The sequence below is a fragment of the Leptinotarsa decemlineata genome, unplaced genomic scaffold (assembly GCF_025532065.1).
Source record: "Leptinotarsa decemlineata unplaced genomic scaffold, Ldec_3_MD MMD2_tig00026354_RagTag_RagTag, whole genome shotgun sequence".
Taxonomy (NCBI): domain Eukaryota; kingdom Metazoa; phylum Arthropoda; class Insecta; order Coleoptera; family Chrysomelidae; genus Leptinotarsa; species Leptinotarsa decemlineata.
This window is the reverse complement of record NW_027412702.1, coordinates 16,959,385-16,980,105: the sequence shown is the minus strand read 5'-3', so window position 1 is coordinate 16,980,105 and position 20,721 is coordinate 16,959,385. Positions and strand designations below refer to the sequence as shown.

The window sequence follows — 20,721 nt, the reverse complement described above, 5'->3', positions numbered from 1 at the left end:
AAAATATTGTTTATGCACATCAGCCGATTCCTCTACAACATTATCACAAGATCGACCTGAAAAGTGCATTGTCTCCGTTTGTCGGTCTAGTATCTTTTTTCAAATCACACATTTGAATACAAAATATCACTTTTGAAATTTTTCTTGTTTTCCTAGAGTTTTGTACTTTTACCCTTCTACAACGGTCTCTTCGAATATGAATTTTTAAAGTTGGGTTCACTCAATAACAGATTAATGAATTGAAAGAGCGGATTATTGCATAGTTTGTTTTCGTGATATAAGAAAATCCATTATAGAAGTCTATGTACTTTTTGGGAATCTATAGAATCCCCATTCATCAAATGTTCACCTCATCTTCTCAAAGTAGGTTCAGAGAATTTTTGTTTGTAATACTGTATCGAAAGTAAATTATACCTCAATATCATTTTAATAACACCACGGATGACACTTTGGGATTTAAATTCAGCTACGAACAATTAGAAGATCTCTGTTAATAAATTTCTAGTATCCACTTTGGTGTGACGGTAATAACAATATAATTGACAATGAAATCGAGGATCACAATTTCGTAAAACAATCGTAATTTCAGAATACTCTATTGGAAATCATCTCCACTTGATTTCGGGTAAATGAAAGCACAAAAAGTTCATGTTCAATTTGAAAAATAGTTTTCATATGACCGCTTAGATTGATAACGTCATATTGAAAATAGTAAATTGCACGATTTTCATCATTTCTCCAGTGAAAACGGAAGGCATTAAATTAGTTCAATCACAGATAACCTGTACTATCCAGTGCCATATACGGGGTGACCACGAAATCAGTGTACACAGCGGCATTGACTTCTAATGAAAAACTATTGGTTCAACTGGTTCAACCGAATGAACCCAAGTCAAGCCCATCTGATGGAATATGAGTATAATATTCTTTTTTCAACGATATCAAACAAATGACCATTTCCTATCAAAATAGCGACAAAGAAGCCATTTTCTCTAAATTCAATATAGCAGCAGTATGACGTCATCTATGAAAATATTGAAACAAAAGGCCCAGTTTGCTCAGTTTTTCAATAAACATTTTTCTCAAACTTCAACATTAAAGTGGTATACTTCAAAACATTTTCTCAAACTTCAACATTGAAGCACTTAAGTGTTGTACTTCAAAATATTTTGAAAATTATATGCCAATGAAAAAGTGTATTTTCCTATTTTTGACAATGATTTCTTCATAATAATGTGAGGTACAAAAAATGAACCGCATAGTATACTTGTTGTATGACAAGAGGCCCACTTCAAATGTAATTCTTCAAAAATACAACTCCTTGTTGAGGTTTTCCAGATAACTGAAATGAAAAATGGCTTTTGTAAAATTGATAAGGAGTGGTCGACTGGGTGAAAAATTTCAATTTTTGAAAACTGAGTGACCTTTGCTTTTTATTTTTCACTACATCGAGTTGTTAGACACTATTTCCATGAATGCCTCCTGAGCCGCCATTTCCTAAGAAAATGGTCACGTGATGTTTCACTGAAAAATAATTTTATTGTGCATCAAATGGCCGGGAAAAATAAAAAGAGTTCTAATCGAAATTCCTGACTTGAATTTATTTCGGGATTAGCTCAAATAGGTTGAAAATGGTATTTCCATTATAAATATCGGTCACAATGAACCATACTTTCGTCTCGAATTTCAAATTTCTAATCCTATGTACAATCATTTCGTTGTCACCTGGTAAAGTTATTTATTAAACAACGGTGGTCAGCATTGAAAATTTTATTGGAAATCTTTACTGTCCCTCAGGAATATAAAGAACGCCGAAAATCTGGAAATTCACGCCGAACACTTTTGTGAATTAATAACTATTTTTATATCAAACTTTTTGTTTGATTTGAACATTGAAAAATTTGGAAGCCTATGACGTTTGTTATATAATGGCACTGAAATGTCCAGTTATATTATTTGAAACAGTCTATATGAATTCGTAGATACTTTTCATTATGTCCCATTGATTTCTTCACAATCTCTTCATTTTTCTCGCTCCAGTCCTATAGTGAAGAATTTCCTCTTATTCTTTTTCCAGGTTGTCCTTTCAGAATCATTATTTCCAGTATGGCTTTATCCATTATTTTCACAGGCTCCGATTGCTTTATTCCCTGAGACATATTTACTGTCATTTTTAGCTTTTTGTGTAATTCTCCATTTCTTAGTTTATTTTTCATAGCCATTCATAGTTAACATTTTCAGTTAACTATTCCTGTATATATTCATTTAAACTTTTCCAAATCTTGCTTGCAATTATAAATTTTTTTTTAGATCCTTTCTTTTGTTTTTCTTGAGACGAATTTGGATAGTATTAGTATCCATGATTTCGATTTCCCTCGCTATCTCATAGGTAAAGTCATACACTCTCTCACAATCACTGTTTTGTGTATCACGTCTTGTCTTGATCTATTTTCAAGCCATTCTCTCACATCCACGACCATTCTTCTTAAGAAATTCTGCATTTTTTAAAAAATTGTTACCATTATATTCAAATTATCTGTGGAAGTAAATTGGAAAGTGTCGTTGAATGCTATTTGAAGAGGTGTTAAAATATAGGGATGAACTCACAAAAACTTCCTAATGAGACATTAAAATCATTAGTTCGAGAAAGAATTTTCAGTTAAGAGGAAATCGATTGGCCAGTTTTCTTTTCAATTAATCTTTCCTAAGTCGATATTATCAATACCGCTCTCGTAATGTGATTCCTTCGTGTCATTATCAGAATCCAATTTCAATTTAAGCTGTTATCGATGGAAAGCGCTCCGAAGAGGGATAAAAGTGAAAGAACGCTTTCTGGGAATTATCTACTGGTGGTATTTATAAATGGCTGAATTTCAGAAACAGCGGATTTCGGATGTACGAAGACTCCAACTTGAAAACGATATAGCTTTCTACTTGGACAATAATGGAAATTGTTGGATTCAATTTATATCGACAAAGTGGAGTAGTAATGGATTGTAAATAGGATTATATTGCTTTCTGTTCAAAGAACTGTTCAAAGAAATGTATTTGGTGACGCATCAGTTTTCCAAATTGCATCAGTATATCGACTATTCCATCAAGAATGTATAGTTAATGATTATCAATTATATATTTTGATCTACTCCCGACAAAGATCATTATGCCATTTTTCTTTTCATAATTCATTGTATTCAAATCATTTTATTGAATATGAATATTAATTTCAGTTTTACAAACTGCTTTTTCCAGTATATACTGAAAATCAATAGATGCAATAATAAAATCATGTTCCTTTCTTGGTGAATATAGATGTGAATTGCAACCTCTATTTTGTCATACAACATATACTATACTCCGCCATAAAAAGTGTAGAGAGGGATGAACTTGCTACCAAGAATCATATACTTGCAGTTTGAATTCAAATTTTTTGAAAAAATGTAAATAGTCTTAGGAGATATGTGCAAGTACAGAAGAAACTTCTCCTTTTATTAAAAGGAAAAAAATATTTGTCACGTTTCATTGAAAGTTAGTTGTCTTTGCTACCCCCGTTTTTTGCATACAACAAATATTGATTTTTATCATGAGAATCATCGGGAAAGAATGATAGTACGAATACACTTGCAGTTTGAATTCTACTATTTTCAAAGAATATGAATAGACGATCTTTGTCAGTATAAAAAAGCTACTTCTTAGAACTTGCATGTAGATGTTCAAGAAAATCCATAACTTATTCAAGCTATAAACGATAACTATAAAAAGTCGAAACTTATGCGAGGTAAGGATAAACGAGGTCTTACCTTTCAAAGTCTGATTCCTAACAAGGGTTGGAGGATAGGAAGTGAAAATTTGATATCAATATGTTTTCAAACCATTCCTCAAAAATATTAGCTTCCATGTTCACATAATTTCAAAGAATTCGGAACCCATTCTTCATTTCCTTCGCAATGCACAATGATTAGTCGTAATCCTTTGTTTGCAGACATTCTCGAACCATCAGTCCACCCTTTCGTAACTGTGTCGTGAATGGTATACCAAGTTTCGTCTGAATAGAAAATTTGCCGTTGTTCTTGCCTATATTTAATTATTTGTTCTAAGTATTTCTTATGCAATTCTACTCTTCTTCTGCTTTCCATAACTGCTTGACGTTTGTTTGTTATTTTGAATCTTAATCCTAGTTTCTTTATCCAATTCTAAAGAGTTTTATCACAGCCGCTCACGTTATGGCCGGAAGTATTCATTTTCTTCCTTATGATTTGAGTTGTAGGAATCTCATAAAGTTTGTTTTTGAGTATTTTACGATCGTTCGGCCTTGAGGTTCGAACCACTGGTTCGCACAGCGGTCGATTGAATGAGTGGAACAAACCACCCACATCAACCCATCAGGCTACCGTCCCACGATTAGAATAAACCTAAACAACTCATTGAATACGCTTTATGAAGTAACAATTTGAATTATATGGTCTTCTTTTTACTTAATGACTGATAATTTCACCTTAGTTCAAGTAAAAACTAATTACCATTTTTTAAAAACACCATAAAAGAAAATATTACTATATCATTGAATGAATATACAATGAACTAACTACCAATTTTCACATTCAGTTGCAGAAGAGAAGAAGAATTCAATTCTATCTGGTCATTCAGTAGGTTTTCAAAAATTTTGAAACTGTTAATTCCTAAGCATTCCAAAAAATTGAGTTTAAACCTTTTTTTTTCCAAATACAATACTTCATAGTCGTGGTTGAACTCATACCCCTCTAGATGGAATGTGGAATTGTCTTCCCATTCAGGAAACTGATGCTATGTTTTTTTCATTCTTAGGGAAAAGGTTCTTTCCGTCTGGCCAATATAAAGTTTTGGGCAAGAACCACAAGTCAAATAATATACCCCTGATATATCTGATACTGAAGTTTTGTTTTTATTGTTTTTGATGAATGAAGAACGTGCGATGTTATTGGTAAATTGTTAATGAACTCAGGTAAATTTATTTTTGTATAAAGCACATATTGAGTATAATTTAGTCAGTATGAAAACGTTTCAGACAGCTGTTCTATAACGAAATACGTGTTGCGGTTTTGTAAACTGTCCAGTGAGCAAGTCACAATAAACAGATGCTCGTAGATAAAACCCAATTCCTTGGTAGTTATATGTAATTTCGTGGTTGCATTTTGAAGTTCGTGTCTTTACAAAAAGTTTTACGTATATTCATATCGGCACTTTCTATATCACATTATGATCTCAATAGAATTAAAATGAATATTACTGGAATTTTTTCCCAACATCAAATCGTTATTTTAAACTTCGACACATGTTTCGATCACCAAGTGATCATCTTTAAGAAGAAGATTAAACTAAATATGCTTACAATGTTATTCTTATTTATACCATAGATACCTTTTTTAGGTACCGGTGTCTTGAGTGTCTTAAATCAATTTTACACTAATCTTGAATAAATTTTACAATGTGTCCTTATGTAATAGTAAAGCAAATCTAATAATTAAAATATTATTTTAACAAGGTATACAGTAAACTATTAGGTATTGGTCCACCATCCTTATTCATATTATTATTATGTTTACTTATTTATACACTTCCACTGTTGTTGTTAACTTGTCTAACTAATCTTGATGAACTGAAGTCTATGGAATGGTTTTGTTGCAAAATATGATGGGCGACTGCTGATTTTTCTGGTCTTCCATATTTTAGGTGTGCTATAAGTGTTCCTTGTATCTTATTTCAATAGATATTTTTGTTTGTCCATAATATTTTGAATCGCATTTTACATTTTACATTTAAAATTTGACTTTGTCTTTTGGATTTCCTAAAAGGCTCTATAGTGTATGACTTGTTTTAAAAACCACCTTCATACCTAATTCCTTGAAAATCTTTTTGGAGTTTTTCGTGTATTGTGTATATATTTATCTTGGTTTTCGTCGTTTTTAAAAGTCGAGATTCCGTTCATTCTCAATCTAAACTCTTTCTTCCTTATTATATCATCTACAATACCCCTCGAAAAACTGTTACTGGCTGCTGTTTCCTGTAATGTACGTTTTTCTTTTGTGAACCTCATGTGTGAGGGGAAAGGTCAAAAGACGATGCACTATAAAATTCAGCCCAGCACGTTTGTGCTATCCACAGTGATGTGAACTGTCAGGAATATACCTGTACGTGCTTGTTTCCTTCCTAAATACAACGTATTCTAGCCCTCTATATTGGTTCCTCGTTACCAAAACGTCAAAAAATGGAAGTTGTCCTTTATTTTCTAACTAATACGTGAATTTTATTGAATTTTATTAATTTCCTTCGGGAAGTTTAATTGTATGAGTGAAAATAGTTCTTGGTGTTTCGAATGTCTGAAGTGCTAATATTCCACTTGAGTACAAATGTAAAAACATCAATGTAATCGTACCCTTTTCCATTCATTCGAATCGTGAAATGATTTCCCCCAGTTTCAAATCATAACATGCATATGCTCTCTTCGCTATGAAAAATAATCTAATTTCCATCACAGCACACGTGAAAACTTGCTACTTTTCCTATCTCCCCCACTCGACGCTCCAATCTTTGTCGCTGTGAATGCAAGAATACACAGAAGTGGAAAATTATACCTTCGCTGAGGGAAGATATGCAATCCACTGTCTCCCTAGAGAATCGTTGTGGGGAGAGTTCGTTATACACATTCACCTTGGAGTATGTTGATTCGATATTCCCAATGAATTTCGCGTTAGTCAAAATTGGATGTTCTCGTGGTTCAGGAATATTGGATGTCTCGGACACACAATTGATCTTAGGGATTAGATTTGAGACGAGGATATGGCATCAATATTTGTATAACTTGCTGAAATAACAATTTGCGGTCTCGGGAACTTGACTGTTATCAATTTAGGTTGCTGTTTTCGCGATCTATCAGTGAAAATGAATGCTTGTCTTCTTCGAGCAGAAAGAAAATTATCTTTGCCCCACTCCCACTTGACAAAATGATTTTTGTTCACTTCAATATTCGACGGCAATATCTTTATTAACATGTTTTGAATGCAAGAATGGTGTTCACTTTTTCCTATTGTGATTAGATTTGTTTTATTTTATTTTATTTTTCGCATCTGTCTGATCACTAGATTTACTGGTGGTATTGAGACCAAAATTGATGTTTTTTAAAAAATCCAAGAGTACATGAACTGGCCGACATCTATCAAGTAATGTATCAACAGTCTTACCCGTTACTTGATAATTTTCGCAATACATTTCATTTAGAATGCGTTTCGGCAACACGATAGCTTCATCAGTTATTGGTACACCAATCTATTCCACTATTATTTCATAGACTAGTTCGGTAACCAGTAACTGATGAAGTTACGGTGTAGCGAAACGCGTTTTAAATAAAATTCAAATAGGAAATTCCATAACTTTCATCATGGATAGTAAAAGTGATTGTTATTTGGTCATATGCAATCACAGTATTATGAAAACCATTGGGATTAGTTTCGAAAATTCAAGTATCAAGTAAAATGAAGTGTCAAATAGGTCGATTTTTACTTTTTCTTCAATGTTTCACTGAAAAACTCACTGTAGAGAATCAGATCGAGTCATTTTCGGATATAAATACAAATATATCACCATGCTCGTTGTAAGGCATATTTGTTTTTTTCAATGGAAGTTCCTCCAAATAACCACCCAGATTTCTCATTTGAAACCCTTTGGGAATAGTCATAACTCAGTATTCTTGAGAATTAACTTTTTGTTATTTACCACATTTTCATTAACATTTACTTAATTTTCTGTTCTGTTTCAGGTTCGATCTCGAAGCCTAACTCACTTAGACAGTATAGAAATGAGGCAGGGAGTAGTTTCTACTACTGATTCGGCTCTGAAAGATTCCAGGTCCGAACCGGATTGCACGAAACCTCTATTAGCACCGAGTTTGAGTCATGACCCAACTGCACATCCCACCGCTGCAGCTCCTGTTAGAAAACACATGCTTAGTAGATCTCAGGTGAGTTGATTAAGAGATGATATGGATCCTCACGGGTATGTGTTGAGATAGTTTTCTTTGGAAGTATCATGATATGAAACTAAAATAAGCGCGATGACTGCAGGACCGTCGCGTGGTTTGTAGGAGCCCAAGGCAAGGCTTAAATCGGCGCCCCCTCCCTTTGTAAAACCCATATTTTTGTCCGTTTCAGTTTTGGTTCGGGGGATAATACCCTAGCTCTTTAGAACCACCCCATTATCCACCACCTATAGACCCGCCGTGTTTTGGACTGGCTATTATAAATAACAGCATCACGGACCGTCCACCCACCACTACAAATTTTATATACATTATATACATATACTAATACTAACATTTAAATTTATTCATTTACAGTTTTTGATTTTTCATTCTCTGTTAATGTCTTTAGTGCTCTTTCTTGTGGTCCATATACAGGGTGTAACATAAGTACATTAAAATATTCAAGTGACGTATTCTTGAGACAATTTTGAGAAAAAAGTTAATATAAACTTGTGTCCAAAAATGCTTCGTTTCGGAGATACGGGGTATTGACATTGAATTTTTTTGTTTGCTTTTTGAAAATAACTATTGCAAAAAAAACAAGTTATTTCCACGAAATTTGGCACCTGGGGTTTTTTCGACGTGGGAAATTATAATTTCTTATTAATTTTCATGTAATATCTAGCGGGCGCTGCTTACGCTGTCATTATTTATTTCAAATTGCCCTTTTTTGACAGTGAACTTTTGCTACTTTTCATGAAAAAACCTAATTTACACACCTTCTCAAATTTTTCAAAACATGGTAGGTTTTTGTCATAAGTTTTTTGCAAATTTAGTTATTTCCATCAAACTTCATACGCAGTATACCCGTACAGTATTCATCTAAACTGATCATTATCGAACTGCCTATTCAATCCAAATTGAAAAAAATTGTCAGGTTTAATTATTCAATTAGAAAGTGCTACATTTCGGAGTTTGTACTATGTTATTTATTAGGAAAATAAACATATAAAAATTGAACAAAACAACTATTACAACAACTGTTCGAAGTGACGACCCCCAACAGTAATACAAACTTCTCTCCTCATCAGAGAATTCCGCACCCGTTGAAAAATGCTCGGAGTGTTTCTTATCGTTTTGCAGCAGGCTATGATGCGATCCAATGCTCAGTGCCTCTTCTTCCTATCCATCGTTGGGGATATGCTACGCCTAAAAAATTTCTTGTTATCACACTTAAATGAGCAGGAGCTCCATCGTGCATAAACCAAGATTGATTTCGGAGACCAATAGGAACATCTTTCATAAGTTGGGGTGTTCGAAAAAATGTAGGTAAATAGGGCCCAATTGAGTTATCTCCAATTATGCCTACCCATACATTGAAAGATGATCTGTCTTGGAAATGAGTTTGCGTTTGTGGATTATCTTCCGCCCAGATGTGGTTGTTATGGAAGTTCATGATACCATTTTCTTTGAAGACATTGAGCAAATTGGATACGTGGTTGAACATCACGTAGCGTAAGTGCCTGGACACGCTGAATATGATAAGGATATAATTGCTGTTCCTTTAAAATTCTGTAAACTGTCATGTGACTCACATTTAAAGTTTGACTAATTTTTCTTGTACTTGTCTCTGGATGTTCACTAATTTCTTCGAGAATCGCCTTCTCCAATTCTACAGTTCTTGTAGTCCGTGGCCGTCCTACTAAAGAATTTGTTTCAAAGATTTCAGATTCACAAAGAGGAACACTGGTTTAAGGGAAAATTCTAAGAAGCCGCGGATATGTTGTCCAACAATGCATTTAGTCAAGCTAGCGTAGAAAAACGTAACATATGGAAAACTCAGATCAAGCAAAAAACGATCAACTCCTGCCAAATAATAGGGAAGCCCAAGCGGGGATTTCGGGATTTACTAAAGCGCGGCAGATTAATATACAGGGGGATACCTTATACCCGGTTAAGTACCTTCACCAAATATGAGCCCCATATATATATGGCCGCCTGTGAGGGATGAAGGATCAGATTAGTGAAAAAAATTGATCATCAGAAATTCTCGAGTGCGTCAGATTAAGGTAGGGTGAGTTAATTACCTGCTAAAAAGTGTATATTCCAGTAATCTGACAATTTAAGAGCTTATCTATTTTTTTATTTTGAAGGAAATAATTCAAGGATAACAAAAAATAAATCTGACGATTTCCGCAAGCCAAAATAACAAAAATTCGTCGATAAAGTTTAATGCGTGCAGCTGTGTGACACCTATATTTCCCTCTCCGAGTTTCTATTCCTCTATTCTCTATTTACTTTTTCTCTATCTATTACTCTCTCACTCCGTCCCCACTCTGAATTATGTTGCCATGACGCCATCACAACTGATCACAGAGACTCGTTCGTGATGAAGATGAAGATGATGATTTATTAATCAATTAATTGATGGATGTTGCCGTTACTACGTGGTAGGAAATCATAATGAAGAAAAGAAAAATTGAACTCTCTATGTTTTTTACCACTTTTATTTGTAACTAACGTTACTGCAGTTTCCTCCTATAAAAACATTTACAAACTTATACAATATGTAAGGACATTTTCAAACTTATACAATATATAAGTTTGAAAATATATACAATATATAAGTTTGAAAATGCAGTAACATTAGTTACAAATAAAAGTGGTAAAAAACATAGAAAGTTCCATTTCTCAATCAATTGATTATAAAAAATTAAATTTTTTTGAGCATTTAAAAAAAGTATTTTCTTATAAATACAAGTTTTCTACTTAAAAAACATACACTTATTTATTTGCATGCTATTTCCTGAACTATTCAATTAATTGAGTTCAATGAATAAAAAAAAATTTAAGAAAAATACTGTTTTTGTCAGATTAAGCGAATACCTCTAGATAATCGTCAGATTATGAGACAGCACGTCTAAAACATAAAGATGAACCAAGATGAACCATATATATATATATATATATATATATATATATATATATATATATATATATATATATATATATATATATATATATATCTTAATCTGATGCGCTTGAGTATTTCAAAATGGCGAATTTTTTTGCACAGTATAATAATGGCCGCGAGTTTGCGTCAGATCGAAATCGTCAGATTTTATTGAATGAGAGCTTTTTTTTGTTGCACTTAACACCCCCTTAGAAAATCTGACGCGCTCGATTATTTTTTTCCTTTCACTTTTAACCCTTACGTACAACCACCCACATCATGCTAACGATCAGATTATTTTAAATACGTAAGACATTGATGCTATCAATATCTGACGCGCTCGAGTATGTCTATACAACAGTATTTTTTTACATATTCAAAAATCTATAGCCGCTTCCCCCCACCGATGAAAAGGTATATATTGTATAACATTTTTTTCTTCTTATCATCTAAGCTTTGCAACCTAATATGTCTAAATGACGCTCGAGTAAATCCCCATTTTGCATCGTGGGCTCCCCTGCTAAAACGGTCATCTCCCGCTTAAACCAATGAAGCGGAAAGAGGGAAGAGGGGATGAGTGAAAGCACTCAAATGACCTATAAATAGTCAGATCTTGGAGGAATAAGTCCAGTTATCACCCGAAGACGATTGTGGAAACTAATAATCGAAACGTCGTGACGTAACTTGGTTTGGACTCTTTTAATTTTAATTTTTTTGTTAATATTATTTTTTAATTTTCAGCTTGTATCAATATTTCTATTTTTTTATTTTTTTTTGTTGCTTGTATGTTATTTCTTTGTTATTTCAGTTTTTTGTTTAATAAAATTGTTATTTTTCGGTAAATTTTTTAATTGTATTTTTTACAGATTATTTCAGGGATTTCAAATTAATATATATTTTATAAGACAATGAAAGTCCGAACTGATGAAATACACCACGAAATATTGTCAACCACCTTCAAACATAACAGAATATGTTGTGATAGATTGTCTTATTCAAATCCTGAAGATGCTGGTGGTAGTCGAAAAGGAAACTGTGTAGCTTTGAATTCTGTGTAAAATAACGCCCTATTTGCATGGTTGAAGTATTTCTGTTCCCCTAGGGCTTCACTAGTCAATAAAAGTGGTTATCGAATTTCCGTCACTCAATTAGATTACGTGCAGCAAAATAAACACATCATGATCCCAGAGGTAATTTTACCCCTGTGCCAACATGAAAATATGAAAGTTCATTCTTCTGGAGTCATAGAACTGAATTCGGGGTTCGAGGGGTACATCATAGCATTCTGGAATACTGGTCTATTGTATTCACGAAATCCATATCATTCTCACTTCTTTGGACATATTTGATAGTGTCAAAATCATCCTTGAGTTTGTCGAACGATGTGAAAAATATTTCATAACTCCTAGCAGGAAATTCCAAAAATCGAATGATTGAACAGAAATGACTCTTTGTATTGTAGTGTATGGTTGTCTAGCAGAATAAACTTCCAAATGGATTTAACCTACATCGATAAAAATCTAACGTGAATCGCTACTTTCGCACCGCTCTTAGAGACCCTCAAGAATTTTCCTGTAGTGCTTGTGTTCTGTTAGAAAAAAGTACATATAAAGAACGTTTTGTTCTGTATGTGTTCTGCTGGGAATACATGGGTGGAATATCCTTTCCATATCAGTTGCAGAGACTGCATGTTTTTCGATTGAATCTGAGTGTAACGTAACAAATCTGACCGATGAAAAATATATCAATTATCCTGGTCGAGGTTTTCAATGTCACTTTTTTCGACTTGAAACTTCGAAAACCGCACGTTAAACCGATTGCTAGCGTAGCGACGCATGCCGTGCCGACGGATCGTCATGAGCAAGCGGCTGTGCCATTCCCTTCCCACTGTTTTGGCGTCACGCTATCTCTCTTGTCACACTGAACTCGGATACCTATAGTGTATACAGTTGTGTTCATTACAGTATACATAACCTGTGTTTGAATAAATAAATAATTTTTTAAATAATGACAAATAAAATATGTCTGACCATGATAGTGCAGAAAGTGCAAGTTAGCAGCGTCCTGCAAAGAAAGCACAACCACACTACGACACAAGTCATCAGTAATGTAATTATATTTTTATATTTCATAATTAAAATGTGAATTAATATATGCATTAAGCCCGCGTATATTTGGTCGGTCTCAACGTCAGTAAATTTAAAATTTACTTTCTTGGTGGATTGAATTTACACAATTAATAAATCAATTATTATTGTTTTCGATTTCATTCTTTCGAAAAATAATGCACTAAAACACTTGCTTGAAGAATAAATTTCATAAAGAGTGGAAGGAAAGAAAATAGGGAGATCATTACGAAAAAAATAATTTAAGTTGATGCGAGGTTTGAAATGGGGTGAATTTTAGGTGTGAAAAATGGTCGGATAACCAAGTTCTTGCACTGGACTATACTAATAGCTGGCTCGACGTAGAAGAGAATTGGTTGAATGTTTTCAAGACTGTTCAGGTCAAGACGTCCAGGTCCCCGAAGACGGGGACCTAGAAGATATAACGAATTTACCTATAGAAGTAATAATGTAATTACCAGGAAGGGTACGAAACTGAAGGTCAAGTTCTTCACACAAGATGAGGGACAGCCAATGGGTTCGCCAATTTCACCAGTCATAGCCAACATATATATGGAGTGGTTTGAAACTCTGGCCATTGAAGAAGTCCACAAGAAACCTCGTGTCTGGTCGAGATACGTTGACGATACCTTCATAATATGAAACCATGGGAATACAGAACTAGACGCCTTCCTAAAACATATCAATAGCGTAAGACCTTCCATCGGTTTCACAATGGAGAAGAAAGTCCACAACCAATTGCCATTCTTAGACGTATTGGTGAAGAGGATCGACACTAAGTGGGAAACATGTGTATACCGAAAACCCACTCACACGGGACAGTATCTAAACCACGAATCCAACTACCATCAATCGACTGAAAGAGGAATCATCAAGACTCTATTAGACCATATTTTTGGCCTCTGTAATACGAAGGAAGGTCTCGAGAAGGGACTATACATCATCAAAAATGATCTCATACGAATTGGCTACTCCAAAGCGATGGTGAAACAGACTTCGGCTCAAAGACAGCAGGAGTCTCGCAAGAAGAGAAGCCGTCACGACCAGTGCTTGCACTTCCCTACCTCAGAGGATTATCGGAAAAACACTATCCGTAGCAGCCTCACGAAAACCAGGCCACCAAACACGGACTGCAATTCCAAGAATTGCAATTACCGGATACCCCGTGAGTGCGGAAAATCCTATATTGGTGAAACTAAGAGGCCATTGAATGTTCGCATTGCCGAGCACAAGAAGCACACACAGCGAGGGGAAACCAACAAATCAGGAATAGCAGAGCATGTTTAGTCCCATCAACATAACATCGAGTGGTCCCAAGCTGAGGTCATACACAGGGAGGAACATTGGTTTAGGAGGAAATTCAAAGAAGCCGCATACATATTGTCCAACAATGTATTCAGCCAAACTCGCGTAGAGATACTCAACATATGGAAACCAATAATCAAGAGAAAAATGGCCAACTCTCGCTAAACGGTAATCTTCCACTAAACCGGTTAAACGGAAAAAGGAAAGCGGAGATAAAAGTACTTGAATGACCCACAAATAGTCATCTCTCTCTCATTTTGGGTTTTTTTGCTTGATATAATTGGTATTTTCAGCTTTTTTTTCATTCTTTTTTTTTTATTAGTTCTTTCAGGGATTTCAAATGATTTTATATAATATCAGACAATGGAAGTCCGAAATAATGAAAATCACTATATGGAGAAGTTTCGAAGGAATATTTTTAGAAAAACAGTAATGCTTCTCGTAATACTTGCTGGTTCATTTTCATTGTTTTCTTTAAGAAAATTGAATCGACCTACCTCAGTGTTACTTTACAATATGTCACTCATTATTTTTGACAAAACTATTCAGCTTATTCGATACAAGTTTAACACAAACTTCCAGACCTTTGATGAACCCTGGATCTAAGTTAATGCCTGCGTCTTTCGGAAAATATTTCCTTTCAGAAACTTTCGAACAAAATATGAGTTAACGGTACCTCCGGGGGTGTAAAGAAGGTAACGGCAAAGCGAAACTCCAAAGTCGCCTTCTAAGTGGGGTCAATATATCAGTTGTCCTCGAAATGAGTTCGAATAGTTCACCGAGAAAGTCATTAGGAACGAATGATTCGAAAGGAAAGTTTGCGAAATTTCTTCGAGAGGTATTGGAGGGAAAGGCAATTCATGTTTCGTAACTACGAACTTTTAGATTTATTGTGGAGACTGATGTTGGAATTATTAAGGTCTCTGATGAGGTATGTGATAGTGATATATTTTAACCTATACACTTGACTGTATTAGATGTACAAACTGTGAAGTAGAAGAAATGACGAGCAGTTATCGAATGATTTGGAAAATTTTGGGTACTATCAAGAGTTGATTTGGTGGTCGAGGTATTCATAATTGGGTAGTACTTCGATACCCAACTTCTACTTCTGCCTTCAGATATACATGAAAATTCCTTTTTATTTCACATGAAACAATGAATGAAATAATTACATTTGTATCCAACATTACCATCTGCCACGCGATTTCTGACAATAGTATCCTCCAAAGAAAACTTCTTTATATGTCAACTAGTTGTGATTAACTTCGGGCGTACCGCAAGGTTCAATATTGGTGCCATTGCTTTTCATTACAAACACAAGTGATATATTAACCTCGACGAAGTACTGCAAAATACAGGTTTATGCAGATGATATATATATATATATATATATATATATATATATATATATATATATATATATATATTTTGAAATCAATTGTCCATGTTGGTGATTTGCTTAAGAAGTCTTACAATAGTTTGAGGTTGATATATGCACATAGGCATTGCTTGAATCAATCAATCCGTAAATTGTGTGGTTTTTTCGAGATTCATTTATGGGAAAATTGTCTATAGAAATCTACTTACAAAATTTGGGTGAAATCACATTCAGAAAGTACAAAACTTCTGTTGTCGATTTATAGTTCCACTTAAAAAATTCGAACATGCATCCAATAAGACCGCTGAATTGAAATGATTGACCGCAGACAGTATAATTTTTGTTGGTTACTGTATAAAATAATGAAATGCGAAATTTATCCGACTATATACAGAAAACTAATACCTAGGTCGATTCTTCATTCATTAGAAGTAAGAAACAAATATCATTTGCCGGTACCACAGCCCTGTTTCAGAAATCTTTCACCCATTCAGCTGTCAAAATGCACAATTCAATTGGCTTCATCTATCTGAATATCAGTTTGAACACAATTTGAAACTCAATTTTCTTCAACAGTCAGGATAAATTATGAAATAAACTCGATATTTATAAAATATTTACTATTTTAAAAGTTTTGTTAATTGTTGTATTATAGATCACTATTCCATGTACATATTTTGTATTTCAACAAGAATGCTTTTGTAATAAATTACTGTACAGTTAGGTAGTGTGTAAGAATAGCCTTAGGCTAAACTTCGCCTATTCTATGTTCAGAAAGTAAATGAGCAGACAGATATTCTCAAGTTGAAGAAAAAAACTACAGTTGTGAAATATTGTGTAATGTAGCTCATTTAATATTGCCTACCTGCATGCATACCTTTTATTCTTTTCAATGATACGCTTGAAAATAATGAATGGAAATGTTCTCTAAATGTCCTCTGAATTTTTTTTTGTTATTCGACGTGTCAGTTTCGGCTTTGAAGTCATTTTTTACGAACTGGAAAGTATGGCTGAATATGACAAGCTTCTCATGTAGTGACAGCTTCAAAGATTTTGTGACTTGACTGTGGTGTCTCAGTCTGCCCACTACCCAAGTTCCGTCATTGGTTTTTGTGAAAGTTCTCACTGCTTACTCCTTTAGCAGAACTAATGCCTTAGCGAGGACTAAGGATCCTCAGGCTCCGGGCTCGTATTCATGTCCCTGGAAAAGTGAAAAACACGACCGGTAGTGACTTGTGATTCGCGTGTGAGAGTGTGAGACATTTCACACCATCAAAAACCACGCTTCTACAAGTACCACCCTTATTCCCACGACAAACCCTACCCTCGATCGCACTACCGGTCGGCCCCTCCACCTGTGCAGGGACATGACTACGAGTTCAGAGTGACAACATCCAATTATAGAAAATATTATGAAATATTGATTTTTCTCGCAATAGTGTAGTAAAGATGGTTAATTCGAGCATTCACATAGAGCTAGCAGGGTTATAAGTATTGAAAATAGTATAGGTTAATAATTGTAGTGTAGGTAAGACTACGTTGATACGTGGTATACACGTTGATATCGTGGAAAAGATAAATTGGATGTTGTTTGCTACTATATTTCTATAAGCAAATTTTTTAGGAAACGGGTGAATTCAATTCCTGCAGTGAATTAGCCTTCTCTCTTCAAATTATTTTATTAAATGTGCAAAGTTTGAACTTAATTCCATTTGTCAATTAGAAATTGAAATCAATGCTTTCGATCCGCTATTTTTGTGCTTAACTGAAACTCATGCTGAAGTCGAATATATCCAAAGTAAGCATATAAATGGATATAATTTGAGGAGTGCTTATTGCAGAAGCAGCTACGAACAAGGTGGTGTAGCTATATTTTCAAAAGAAGGTTTAAAGTGTAAGAGTCTAAAGTTAGATAAATATTGCATTGAAAAACACTTTGAGGTTTGTGGTGTCTCCTGGAAAGCAAATAACCGAAGTACAATCATTTTAACTTGTTTCAATTTACATCCAGTAGTTAAATGGCCGACTGGAGTTACCTCACATTCATGTACTATTATTGATCAGATTTTCACGAACGTGAATGATTCTGTCATTTGTTTCGTTGATAACGATATTTCTGACCACAAAACTGTACTCTTTGAATATTCCAAAAGAGGAATATCCTGTACGAGAACATCACAAACAAATCGAAGCTTTAATGAGCATGCAATTCAAAATTGTGTGGAAGCGATGCATCGAGAATCGTGGAATGATGTTTATGAGGCTAATAACATGAATAATGCTTTTGAAGCGTTCCATAATACGTTCATATATTATTTTAATCAATATTTTCCATTGAAGAAATATTGGAATATTGATAATACCACAAATAAAAAATCGGTAACAGATAAAGTAAAAATATCCAGTGTGAAACTAAGAGATCTGCATACTTTTGCAAATCCTGATACTGTGATAGATTCTTATAAATATTCTTATAAAAAAGCCAAAAAGGAACATCAAGCTTTGGGAATATTCAGATTAAGCAGAATGAAATCGTATGTATTCAATAATTTTTTCATTAACACGCCGCAGGAAATATAGAATAAAATTATCACCGAAGAAAATGTAAGCGAAGGGAGACTCATAAATATTCATCAACATTCTATATTTCTTGAATCTTTCATTCCGGAAGAACTACTCTCTCTATTGAAAAAAAAAAGCTCAAGAACAAACTTTCTTCTGGTCATGATGAGGTTCCTTCTTTCCTCATAAGTAAATGTCTTACCAGTATGATACAGCCTCTAACGTACTTGATCAATCTGTCATTTGAAACAGGGTCATTTCCGAAAGAATTGGGAAGGTAGTTCCAATACATAAAAAGCAGGATCGAGAAATTGTATTGTCATGGTATAAGAGGGGTAGCATATGATCGTTTTTAGAAAGCAGAAAACAATATGTGAGTATTACACATAACAATGAAAATACAACTCTTATACATCACTACGATTATGCGGATATTTTCATGGGTGTGCCACAAGGATCGGTATTAGGTCCGGTACTGTTTTTGCTGCACATAAATGAAATGAACACGGTGATGAGAGATACTTTTGTGACGATGTATGCGGACGATACTTCACTGATCATGTGCGACGAGTCAGAAGAAGTTTTAGCTGACAAATGTAAAAATGTGGTACAGAAAATTACCAATTGGTGTGGAGCTGTTGTCTGTATAACACAATATCTTATCCAATCCTCGTTTGAGACTCGCCTGCTCGTTCTCGCAAAAACTTGTAAGACTGCAGATCGTACCTACCAGATCGACTTGAAGGCGGCAACAAGGGAGTATCTTCGCTCAGTTTTGCTTTCCGAGAGGCTTTCTGGACATACTATTCTTCGGTACAGCACTTTATGGAAACCTCTCTGAGGAGATTTCCATTGAACTGGGAGCAAGCGACTCTGAATTCTGAAATCTCAGGAGACTGTTTTTTAGAGTACAAGATACCCTCCACCAACAAGACTGAGAATTCATCAGTCGTTGGCAGATTGAGACCCTTACGAATATTAGTGAGACCTGGGGAATAGCAGATTGCGATGTCAGGTCACAAAACCGTTGAGGAGTGGGAGTAGTGTCTCGTGAATTGTTGAAGTGAGTAAAAGCCATATTCCGTGGGTAGAATACTGTAATATGACTAGTGGCAGGAATAATTTGAAATAAAATTCATGTTCAAATGATATTTCGAAAGATAGAAATACTGTTGAATTTAACAAGAGAAGTATCCGAAAAAAAATATTGAGTATATTCACAAGGCCTCATTACGATAGAAAATATCGAAACCTAACTGAAATATAATGAACTAGTTATTGCCCGCGTATAATTTGGTTTGTCACATTGAGTCTCATGACAGACCATTTCAAACAAATAGTTACAATATTTTTTATCAACCCAAAACTCCAGGTTTCCAACTTTAAAACTGACGAAGTCTAATACAATCTGTGAACTCCTATTTTCCTCCTTGCGATGGAAATTCCTGACTCCCTTTCTTGATGCTTATTTACGCTATACAGAGAACCTACCTGCATATTTCAATATTGTAGGTTCAGTAGCTTCGGCTGTACTAATATATTATTCCGTTGATAATTTTTTTAATCCGTCGGGCAACAGCTTGTAATTAATATTTTTACTTTGAAAATACATAACTGAAAAAATATGCTAACTATACTAAGTAATGAATTATGTTACCTATAAAGGAATTCGCAAAACTAACACAACCGTTAACGACGTCTGCCCGCGTTCGGGTCACGTTTTCGGTGATGGCGCTTCATTACTTAGACCCCCCACGCTCATCGTCCCCCATCGTCTTACAGTAGACGCGATGCCTAATGGCTTACTGCGTCAAGTCAATCCTATCGTGATAACTTTTAAATGATTCGTCAAAATAACTTACTGTAAAAGATAAAGGTTATCTATATTAAATACTCAAAACTCGGACTATCTCGGACTTTTAATTAGAAATATTTAAGTTAAACAATGTTACAGTACATTATCTGCGAGTACCTCCAACGGTATAGGCAGCGCACACCAAGATAGCTCTCAGGGAGCAAGAATTTTTCCGACTCACTTAATATTTATCATTATATTATGACCAAAATTTCACAAAACCTTTGTAAATTATAGCCTTTATGTTATTCGGATGTATACGCTGTATTTATGTAAAGTTTCATCCAAATCCGTTCAGTCGTCTAGGCGTGAAAGAATCACAAACATACATACATACATACATGCATCCATCATCACAAACTTTCACATTTATATTAGTATAGATAAGTTCGATCGTCTGTAATTGGGCATGGAAATTGTGAGTGACTGATAATTTTGTCTAGTTGTCCAACAAGAATCAGCCCAAGTTGACATAATGTTCTGATTGATTCGGCGGTTACTTGATGAAGATCCACAAAGTTTGTGGAAATCAAATCGTGAGGTGTAGTT

General features: G+C 34.5%; 1 protein-coding gene across 5 annotated transcripts in view; it reads left to right on the top strand.

Annotated features, from left to right (window-relative positions):
• LOC111514053 (uncharacterized) overlaps nucleotides 1–20,721 on the top strand; it is a 453,014-nt gene that overhangs the window by 311,221 nt on the left and 121,072 nt on the right. For all 5 annotated transcript variants that reach the window (XM_074184385.1, XM_074184384.1, XM_074184383.1 and 2 more), the window contains one exon: nucleotides 7,790–7,990. In XM_074184385.1, the coding sequence (XP_074040486.1) occupies nucleotides 7,790–7,990 (201 nt within the window). The remainder of the gene's footprint in view (nucleotides 1–7,789; nucleotides 7,991–20,721) is intronic.